Here is an 11,566-nt window from a genome sequence, read left to right on the forward strand (position 1 = left end):
GAACGTCATTGTAAATGTTGTTACTGTTTTCCAGGTGAATGAGAACGAAGACGTATCCAATCACTGCAGCCTTAATGGACATGGAAACAGCATAAGGAGGGAACGGCCTCCCATCACCAAGCCCAGCAATTCCCATGAGTTTGAACAGCTGATGAGGGAGATCAGAGAAGAGAAGGACCAGGAGAGCTGCGCTCAACTACTGTCCCTCATAGAGCCAAAGGACTTGCCAACATATCTGAGCAACAAGCTGGATGCAGAGACCCTTCTACTCATTGCACAGTCTTTAAAACATCATGTCCTGGAGGAGAACCCTGCCCTAGTGTACCAGCACCTGTCTCACCTTAGCACAGCCGATCGCTTTACGGTACGGGTCCCAGGATGATTTACAGCACGGGTCTCTAAACTTTTGAAACATAGGGCCAGTTTACTGTCCTTCAGGTTTTAGGGGCGCTAGTAGGAGTAGAAAATCCTCCATTGTCAGTGGGAGAAAACCGTACCCCATCATTGGTTTTAGTGTGAGAAATATTTCCCCAAGGGCCAGGCAAAGGCAAGTAAAGGCCTGCATCTGGCCCCCCCAGTTTGGAGACCACTGATTTACTGCATGTGCAATATCAGAAACTAACAGATAGAAGGGAGTCCTGAATGTGGAAGTGCCAAGAGCATGTTTGTGCTGCCCCTGGCCAATCAGATTATTTTTTTCTTGGCAGATAAGGGTAGGGTAGAATCTGATTGGTAGTGGTAGGCAACCATTTTTACTTTATGCTTCCTAGCATTATGCGATGAGCACAATTTAACGCTTGCCTCATCAGTGTTAGCCATCTGCAAAGATATCGTATATCCTAGGGAAGTTATCATGATGGAGCAAAGACTGGGTATCGGTCCTGTGTGGTCACTCTATCACAGGTGTCAAACTGGCGGCCCTCCAGCTGTTGCGGAACTACATATCCCATGAGGCATTGCAAGGCTGACATTTACAAGCATGACCCCCACAGGCAGAGGCATGATGGGAGTGGTAGTTCTGCAACAGCTGAAGGGCCGCCAGTTTGACACCCCTGCATCTAACTGATCAATACATTTGAAACCAATGTGTCCTATGACAAGTTCTAAGTCTAGGGTTTAGTGGTAGGTCATGGACCAAAGGAGCCTAAATACTGCTTGAACATTAAGGATGAGCTCCGGCGTGCTCGCATAGAACACGTGCGGAGCCCGCCAGGAAGTCGGCACCCGCGCTGCGCTAATCACAGCCAGGCAGACATTTCCCGATCTCTGCAGCCGAGCATCGGACAATGTCTCCCTGGCTGTGATTTAGCGCAGCGCGGGTGCCGACTTCCTGGTGGGCTCTGCACGTGTTCTATGCGAACACGCCGGAGCTCATCCATGTGGCTTGATTTACTAAGACTGGAGAGTGCAAAATCTGTTGCAGCTGTGCATAGAAACCCATTTTTATTGTCAAAGCTTAATCGAACAAGCTGAAGTTAGATGCTGATTGGCTACCATGCACAGGTGCACCAGATTTTTCACTCTCCAGTTTTAGTAAATGAGCCCCACTGAGTGTGACCAGCAACTGCTGTCAGATTTGTACTTTGTACAGAATAATGGCAGGTGCCACTACTGTTTGCATGTAACCGCTCATCTGAGCTGTTATATATGAATACTAACCCTGGACGCAGACCATATTTGTCCAGGGTTTGCGTTCCTGTGGAGTTTTGGCCGCATACATACCGGCCACAGCTAATCAGCCAGTTTATGTGCTGCCATAGATCAGAGTGTTGCCGGGTCTTTGAGACACCATTGAATACAGCACTGTGAATGCAGACTAACTGAACTGGAAAAGTGTGTGATTATTGAAGTCTGAACATGTAAAGCATTTTCAGAAGCAGCTCAGCAGTCGCAATCTATATTTCTGTCTGTATAGGTGTTTCTTTAACATACCACCACATTCATAGTGAGGTGTCTATTGAGGAGGGCGGAGAGTGAAGCCACAAAATGATAATAAATGAGCAAAAAGAGTCTTTCTATAGATACCGTATATACTCGAGTATAAGCTGAGTTTTTCAGCACATTTTTTGGTGCTGAAAACGCCCCCCTCGGCTTATACTCGAGTCACCTTTTTGCGCCTGATCTTCCGGACTTTGGGGACCCTGTACCGGCCGGCCGTAGGTCCCCTGGACCCCAAACTTGGCACACATATAGCCCCAGAATCCCATGTTAAACGGTAATTTCTTTGGTAACTTTGGGGACCCGGTGCCAGCTGGCCGTAGGTCCACTGGACCCAAAACTTGGCACACATGTAGCCCCAGTTCTCATCTACAAGTGTGCAAAGTTTGCTGTTTGGGGGACTTACGGCTGGGGAGCACCGATTTTTCAAAGACGGGCACCCCTTCTATATATTCCCATGTTAAACGTAGGTCTAGTCATGGGCACAGTGAGGCATGGACACAGTGAGGCATGCAGATGGACACCCTAGGCTTATACTCGCGTCAATACGTTTTCCCAGTTTTTTGTTGTAAAATTACACCAAAAAGGAAATCTGCGCTCATGAAGGTTCACCAATCTAAATCCACTCAATATTAGTGAAGAAGAAACATTCAATAAATCTCAAATTTTTGGAAGAACCAGTCCTTTATAAAAAAAGAAATTTCCAAAATATACAATGTACACAGCACAATACAAAATATATAAAAAGTCGTTCCCAATGGCTGAATGAAGCAAGCAATCTCTCAGGGCTTCAAAGAGTTAAAGTTTGCGGTTTCAGTTTTGGGCTGTCTTGCATGACAGAATCAGTGTAGGTTGTGATGATAGTACATTGCCCAGCCAATGCAGACATCAATCGAATGTCCCAATAGCAGAGGACGCTCTCCTTGGATGAACACGCTGGCGTCTCACGTCTGAGACGCCGTCTCGGTCAGCAAGATGTAGCACAGGGAGATGCTGGGCGCCCTCTGGTGGACAAGATGCAAATAGCAATGTGGAAAATCAAAAACTGTAAATGGCGTTTTTGATGAAAATCAAATTTCTTTTTAGTAGATAGGGTCTTCCATAGTAAAGGGAGGGTGTTTAAAAAGGTCCTAGACGATGCGTTTCGCCCTAACAAGAGCTTTGTCACAGTCATTATGTGACAAAGCTCTTGTTAGGGCGAAACGCGTCGTCTATGACCTTTTTAAACACCGAGAGGAGACGCCAGCGTGTTCATCCAAGGAGAGTGTCCTCTGCTATTGGCCTCCCCGCGCTGTGTCCCCGGCAGCTGCTATCATCGGGTCTGTGGTGCTTCCAGCCCCACACAGGAGAGCGTCCAGGACCCCGGATCAACTGGCACCATTCGATTGATGTCCGCATTGGCTGGGCAATGTACTATCATCACAACCTACACTGATTCTGTCATGCAAGACAGCCCAAAACTGAAACCGCAAACTTTAACTCTTTGAAGCCCTGAGAGATTGCTTGCTTCATTCAGCCATTGGGAACGACCTTTTATATATTTTGTATTGTGCTGTGTACATTGTATATTTTGGAAATTTCTTTTTTTATAAAGGACTGGTTCTTCCAAAAATTTGAGATTTATTGAATGTTTCTTCTTCACTAATATTGAGTGGATTTAGATTGGTGAACCTTCATGAGCGCAGATTTCCTTTTTGGTGTAATTGTGTATTAGTGGTACTTCAGGGTACCCGGACTCCTGCAGCACGGACTGTTCACAGCCCATACGAGGGTTTTCAAAGATGCTATTGGACAATAGTTTTCTCCCATAGAGCGCCAGTGATTTATTTGTATCAATTGTTGTAAAATTAGGTGCCTCAGCTTATATTCGGGTCGGCTTATACTCGAGTATATACAGTACATATTAAATGTCATAAACGGCAGCAGCAAGTCTAACACCAATTATTATATATAGCGTGGGTGATTTATTGTTTTATTAGTAATTGGAATGTGTCTGTTTAATCTTTTTCAGGTGGTCCTCTCCTTCCTCAGTCCGGCAGAGAAAGATGAAGTTCACAGCCTCCTCACCCGTCTAGCAGAGAAACATGGCGAAGAACTGGACCCCAATGCCATATCAAGCCTGGCAGAGCAATATGGACTCTGATCCTTAGACCAGCACACAAATTCTATGCACGGTTTGATCGATCTTATCATTAGGACGGAGAATCTATGCAAATCTCAGTATCAGATGACTTGAGAACACATTCAGCATGACTGTTTAAATGTTATGTAACCTGTAACATCTGTTTATCCATGGCCAGGTCACATGCTGGGCAATAGGGTGGCACAAACACATCCACTATGTCATATAAATTGTCGATCAGTACAGACAGCACCATACCGATCGTTGCTCCAAATCTCCAGCTGCAATAGTGACCAGTCTACAAACATCGATCAAGTGCAGATAAACATCTGCGGCCCCCAAACCTTGACACACACCGTGCTCAGTAACTTTATTTTAAAACTTGAAATGACAGAATCATAATGTCTACTTTGACAGTTCTGTCCCTTCAAATTTTGAGACGTGATCACTATTCTTCTTTCTTTTTGTGAGTGTTCGATGGGGTAAAATATGGTTGGTTGTTGTGGGTTACAGCACATGAACTTGAAGATACTTACATATATATGTATATACATAGGATAGACCCATGTAGACCCTATTTTACTGTGTATATAGAATAAATGATACATCATTTAACAAGGTATTGCTCTTTGCACATTCACCAAGCTGATGCCATGGAGTTCTGCTGTAAGGTAACAAGTAGATAACATTGAGTAGCAGCTTGCTTGGATGCACTGTAAAAGATTTTCAGCTCTGTTCAGCTAAATGTATACTGTACTGTATATAGCCAGATGTCCACTGTTTCCTGGTGCAGTTATGCAGCTTCCTGTGCAACTGGCAGCTCACTGGGCAATGGCTTTGCAGTGTGTGGCGATTTCCTTCCATATGGAAGAAGTTGCACAGGAAGTTGAAAGGCTGCCCCAAACATTAATGCCAGACTAGCTTCTAGCCCATGGAAAAAACTGGACTATTCTGAGCCCCCTTGCAGATTGTCTACATGGGGTGTCCGTAGTAGGCTGTGAAGTCATGTGACCGTATAATCCATAGTTGTTTGGTCACAGCCTAGCAGTAGATGTGGTTCACACTAAGACCAATATGTTCAATTTAAAAGGGAATTCCAAACAAACATGATTATTAAGAATGGACACTGGTAATTGTATGGGTTTGTACAGAGGGGCAAATGCATTCAGCTGTCCATTTCAGAGCCTTCACAGATGCTTCTGACCTCCATGTGTCCAGCTTCTGACCTCCATGTGTCCAACTTCTGACCTCCATGTGTCCAACTTCTGACCTCCATGTGTCCAACTTCTGACCTCCATGTGTCCAACTTCTGACCTCCATGTTTCCAGCTTCTGACCTCCATGTGTCCAACTTCTGACCTCCATGTGTCCAGCTTCTGACCTCCATGTGTCCAGCTTCTGACCTCCATGTTTCCAGCTTCTGACCTCCATGTGTCCAGCTTCTGACCTCCATGTGTCCAGCTTCTGACCTCCATGTGTCCAGCTTCTGACCTCCATGTGTCCAGCCCCTGACCTCCATGTGTCCAGCCCCTGACCTCCATGTGTCCAGTTTCTGACCTCCATGTGTCCAGCTCCTGACCTCCATGTGTCCAGCTCCTGACCTCCATGTGTCCAGCTCCTGACCTCCATGTGTCCAGCTCCTGACCTCCATGTGTCCAGCTTCTGACCTCCGTCAAGCTGCTTTTGGTATTCGTGTTGACTTGTGTGGGGGGAAAAGCAGTTCTGATGCAATCAGAAGCAGGTCAACAAGCTCTAAATCACACATTGATAGTTTATATGTGTGGTCCCAATGCCAAGCTCACCATGCTAAAATCCCTGTCTCTGGTCCTCCAGAAAGTCTTGTCCTGCCTATAGTAGCGGGTTGGTTATTCATCCAAAAAGGCCGGTCTAAATCCTGGTGTACCTAACCAAGGTGTGTGGAGCTAAGAGTCCAGCTGCTTGGTTCTCATTACTAGTCACCCAGGAGGAAGAAACTGGTGGGTGGGAGATTATGACTTCACCAAAAAGTAAGTGTTGGTGTTGGGTGCACTGACACGGATTATTAAAACCTGATTGGTCTTTGAAGTGGATAAAAAAAAGTTGGTATTAGACCCCTTTCACACTGGGGCGCTATAACGCTAAAAATAGCGCCTGCAAAGCGCCCTGAAAGAGCCTCTGCTGTCTCTCCAATGTGAAAGCCCAGAGGGCTGGAGCGGTGCGCTAGCAGGACGGTAAAAAAAAAAGTCCTGCTAGCAGCATCTTTGAACTACATCCCTGCAGAGAGACTCCCATCATCTGAGCCGTTCTGGCTGGGGGTTAGTCGGTGTGCTCACTACATCCCTTCAGGGAGACGCCCATCATCTGAGCCGTTCTGGCTGGGGGTTAGTCAGTGTGCTCACTACATCCCTGCAGGGAGACGCCCATCATCTGAGCCGTTGTGGCTGGGGGTTAGTCAGTGTGCTCACTACATCCCTGCAGGGAGACGCCCATCATCTGAGCCGTTGTGGCTGGGGGTTAGTCAGTGTGCTCACTACATCCCTGCAGGGAGACGCCCATCATCTGAGCCATTGTGGCTGGGGGTTGGTCAGTGTGCTCACTACATCCCTGCAGGGAGACGCCCATCATCTGAGCCGTTCTGGCTGGGGGTTAGTCAGTGTGCTCACTACATCCCTGCAGGGAGACGCCCATCATCTGAGCCGTTGTGGCTGGGGGTTAGTCAGTGTGCTCACTACATCCCTGCAGGGAGACGCCCATCATCTGAGCCGTTCTGGCTGGGGGTTAGTCAGTGTGCTCACTACATCCCTGCAGGGAGACGCCCATCATCTGAGCCATTGTGGCTGGGGGTTAGTCAGTATGCTCACTACATCTCTGCAGGGAGACGCCCATCATCTGAGCCGTTCTGGCTGGGGGTTAGTGTGCTCACTACATCCCTGCAGGGAGACGCCCATCATCTGAGCCGTTGTGGCTGGGGGTTAGTCAGTGTGCTCACTACATCTCTGCAGGGAGACGCCCATCATCTGAGCCGTTCTGGCTGGGGGTTAGTCAGTGTGCTCACTACATCCCTGCAGGGATGTAGTCCCAAGGGAGGGGGCGAGCACGCTGACTAACCCCCAGTTACAATGGTTTGGATGATGGTGGAAAGCTTACTGAGGAGGAACAGGAAGTGAGAAATTCAGACAAAGAAAACAAACATTTAGAAGGGAAATGGAAGGAAAAGGTAAGTGAACCAACAATGCACAAGCTTAAAGGAACCTATTTAGAAAATAAAATACAAGCCCAGACATTATTGCTAATTTTAACCAAAATATTCCTATCCGTTCCACATCCCACCATTCTTAGATAATTCACGCTCAGCATTTCCTAAATGTATGTGGCTGAAATCAGATGAGCACACGTAAAATGTTTCACAACATTAGACATGATGTAAGAAAGGTGATAGCACTTGTCTAGTAACATCTATGGGAGGCTAAGACCACAATTCTTAAAAGCACAGACATTATCTACTAAGAGCTTTGACAACAAACCTATATACAGTGTGGTGTTTATTCCAATGACAAGGAGAACACATGGGGGTCTGTATAGAACCTCTGACTGGCTGCTGCTTTGTGCTTTGGAGGTTTCGGGGCCATCTTGTGATAATAGTTTTGTCCACATGGCGGCGACATTCAACAGTAACGAAATGCACAATCCACAAATCAGAGGCAGCACAAGATCAAATCATTTGCCCTCTTATAGCTAGATTCACAAAGAGTTAAGCCGGCGTGTCAGTAGACGTCGTAAATCTGAATCTAAGCCTATGTACATTTAAGTGTATTCTCAAATTGAGATACACTTAAATGTAGCTAAGATACGACTGCCTGCGCCGTCGTATCTTAGCTGTCTAGTTCCGCCGGCTGCTAGAGGCGTGAACGCTGATTTACGCCTAGAATGCGTAAATCAGCGAGATACGCCTATTCACTAACATACGCTTGCCCGTCGCAGTAAAGATGCGCCGTTTACGTAAGGCGTTTTACGGTGTAAAGTTAGTCGAACAAATAGCTGGCCTAGCCAATGTTAAGTATGGACGTCGTTCCCGCGTTGAATTTTGAAAATTTTACGTCGTTTGCGTAAGTCGTCCGTGAATGGGGCTGGACGTAATTTACATTCACGTCGAAACCAATACGTCCTTGCGGCGTACTTTGGAGCAATGCACACTGGGATATGTCTACGGACGGCGCATGCCGTCGGGTCATGGTTTACTTACATAAAACACGCTCACCTCTTCACAATTTAAATTAGGCGCGCTTACGCCGGCCCATTTACGCTACGCCACCGTAACTTAGGAGGCAAGTGCTTTGTGAATACAGCACTTGCCTCTCTGACTTACGGCGACGTAGCGAAAATACGATACGCTACGCCGGCTCAAAAATACGCCGCCCTACGTGAATCCAGCAGTTAGTATGTATACACACAAGGATTACTAATCATTTATATTAGGAGCAGAAACACTGTATGGTCTCTTCCTATATTGGGGTGGTTCCTACAAATGCTGGGAAAACAAATATATTCAGGATAATGTGTTAGAGAAAGGCTTCAATTCTGTATTATTCCATTCAGCTGATAGGCCATCTACAAAACTATACTAAAATAAACATTAATGAATGCTAATGAGCTGTAAAAATACAAGTAGGCTTATTTGAGAAAAAAAGCAATATACAATAACCCGTAGTAATGAATCACAATCCATTTTCCATTGATCTAAATTCAGTATTCTGATTGGATGTTGAGGGTCACTGCCTGTTTTATTGGACTTTCCTTAGAGCAGTAGATACCAAAGGGTGTATTAAAAAAAAAAAAAAAAGTTGCAGTCCTTTTTGTCCTGTATCCTGCATGTTCTGTGTGAAGGGCAAAATCGAATGTTATACAGGACTATTTGCTAACCAGGTCAAATGTTATTTTTTCATAATTAAAGCGGCAGTCCACCCACATTTTTTTTTTTTTTAAAAAAGCCAGCTACAAATACTGCAGCTCCTGACTTTTAAAAAATGGACACTTACCTGTCCAATGCGTTCACTTTTTGTGTGGACCTCCGCTTTAATAGAATTATTCCAAAAAATACCAAATTATGACCACTAGATGGAGCTGATAATCAATTGTAATAAATACTTTCTATGAATATCGGCTACATCTAGTGGTCATAATGTGGTATTTTCCTCAACCTCTCTACTTTGTGAGTGAATAATATTCAACCGAATGAGTAAATAACCCAGTAACATTTGACTTTTCACAGATTGAATGTACAGGCAATTTCACAGGACGAATAGCTGCATTTTTATTTCTTTTTTTAATAAATACACCCCTAAGGGTTCATCATTTCTGTTGCCATCTCTTCATACTCGTCCGTCATTCACCCCACTATGAGGGGGATTTTCCCACCACATTCACACCAATTTATTGTTCGGTTTACTGTTGAATATATTTCATTATGAACTGTACTGTAAATACTTGTTGGTTTATGAAAAGAACTTTATATTCAAAAACAGATCCTGAGACAGTGCGTGTTGATCATAGTATTTGTTTACATATATTGCTTAAAAATGCATATTTATCACAAGTGAAGATTTATTAAATATTTTTTCATTCATGAAAACGGATTATGAGTATTATTTCATGGTTGAAGAAGTGAAGGTGCTGAGCAGATGATGATTGTCTTCCAGTAATCAGGAAGGATTTTCTTCCCTCTGGAGAAAATTGGACCGGGGTTTATTTTTTTCCTTCCTCTCGATCGAATGTAGCTATAAGGTCCTTTAGGCCCCTTTCACACGGCCGGACCGCTCAGGTCCATCTGTCAGTTTTGACGCTTATGCATGCCTATGGAGCGTCGGATGTCAGCGGAGACACGTCCGCTGACATCCGACCTGATCCGCCAAAATCACACGTATGGCGATACGTCCCCACTAGTCCATATCGGATGGGGTGAGATCAGGTGAAAGCGGACATGCTGTCCGTTTTTATCAAATCTCTCCATTAGAGGTCGACCGATATGGGTTTTTCTCTGACCGGTGCCAAAATTTAGAAATGTGGGCGGCCGATGGCCGATATATGATGCCGATTTTTGCGGCCAATATTTTAGGCCAATTTTTTCTTTTATTTTTTTTGGTGGCACTGGCTCGTGGCACTAGCAGAAGGCACTTATTGGCACTGGCAGGTTGCACTGGATGGCACTGAAAGATGGTACTAGCAGATGGCACTGATTGGCAGGTGGCACTTATTGGCACTGACAGGTGGCACTAATTGACACTGGCAGGTGGCACTGATTGGCAGATGGCACTGGTTGGCACTGGCAGATGGCACGTGGCACTAACAGGTGACACTGGTAAGTGGCACTGGTTGGCACTGGCAGGCAATAGTTAGCACTGGTTGGCATTGGCAGGTGGCACTGATGGCTTTAGTTGGCACTGAATCGCACTGGCAGCTGGCACTGGATGGAAGGTGGCACTAACTGGCACTGGATGGTGGCACTGGTATTGGCACTGGCAGGTGGCATTGACAGATGGCACTGCATGGAAGGTGGCACTAATTGGCACTGGATGGTGGCACTGGTATTGCCACTGGCAGATGGCACTGGATGGCAAGTGGCACTAATTGGCACTGGCACAAAAAAAAATTGTGTCACCCCCCTCAGTACAGACCCCCTCTCCCTCCAGTATATACACACCCCCCTGCTACAGACACCAGAGAGTGGTGTGTGTCCCACGAGCGCGGGCCCCCCCCTCCTCTGTGGCCGTAAACAGAGGAGGGCCGCCGCGCTGGGTGTACCAAGATGGCTCCGGAGATAGGCCGAAGCCGCGGTCTTTCCTGATGCTGTGACCGCTTCGGCCTAGCTCTGGATCTGTGGTACCGCTAGCGGTCATGTAAAATATCGGCCTAATTTGGATAAAAATCGGCCGATGCCGATTTCTCCAAAATGGCCAAATATCGGCCGACCGTTTGTACGCTCCATCGGACAATTGTTCTCGGAGTTATTTTCCACGGACAAATGTTGGATATCATGCTTTTAAAATTGTCCGCCAACAAATGTGTGTTGTCGGATTTTCCGATCGTGTAGTAGTGGATCAGACCTGGAGTGGATCAGAGGTCCTAAAAGGTTTACAAAAGGAACTTGGGAAATGTGTAGATCCCGAAGCTCCCGGCCAGACCCTCTGCCACTAATATATATATTACTGTGCAAAAGCTTTAGACAGGTGTGAAAAATAAAATGCTGCTAAATAAGAATGCTTTCAGAAATAGAAATGTTAATAGTTTATTTTTATTAATTGATAAAATGGAAAGCAAATGAACAGAAGAGATATCCAAATCAACATTTGCTGTGACCACCCTTTGCCTTTAAAACCTTCTGTCTCTTCATGTCATCCCAGACAGACTCAACGATGTTGAGATCGGGGCTCTGTGGGGGCCAAACCATCACTTGCAGGACTCCTTGTTCTTTTTTTTTTCCCACTGTAGATAGTTCTTAATGACATTGGCTGTATGTTTGGGGTTCTTGTCC

At 45.7% G+C, this 11,566-nt stretch overlaps 1 protein-coding gene across 1 annotated transcript in view; it reads left to right on the forward strand.

Annotated features, from left to right (window-relative positions):
* Nucleotides 1-4,675, forward strand: part of SPAG1 (sperm associated antigen 1) — a 148,216-nt gene extending 143,541 nt beyond the window's left edge. Inside the window, exons 18-19 of the mRNA XM_040354781.1 lie at nucleotides 35-364; nucleotides 3,950-4,675. Coding sequence (XP_040210715.1) covers nucleotides 35-364; nucleotides 3,950-4,081 — 462 coding nt within the window. The 3' untranslated portion in view covers nucleotides 4,082-4,675. The remainder of the gene's footprint in view (nucleotides 1-34; nucleotides 365-3,949) is intronic.
* Nucleotides 4,676-11,566: the final 6,891 nt, after the last annotated feature.

The sequence above is a fragment of the Rana temporaria genome, chromosome 5 (assembly GCF_905171775.1).
Source record: "Rana temporaria chromosome 5, aRanTem1.1, whole genome shotgun sequence".
NCBI lineage: Eukaryota > Metazoa > Chordata > Amphibia > Anura > Ranidae > Rana > Rana temporaria.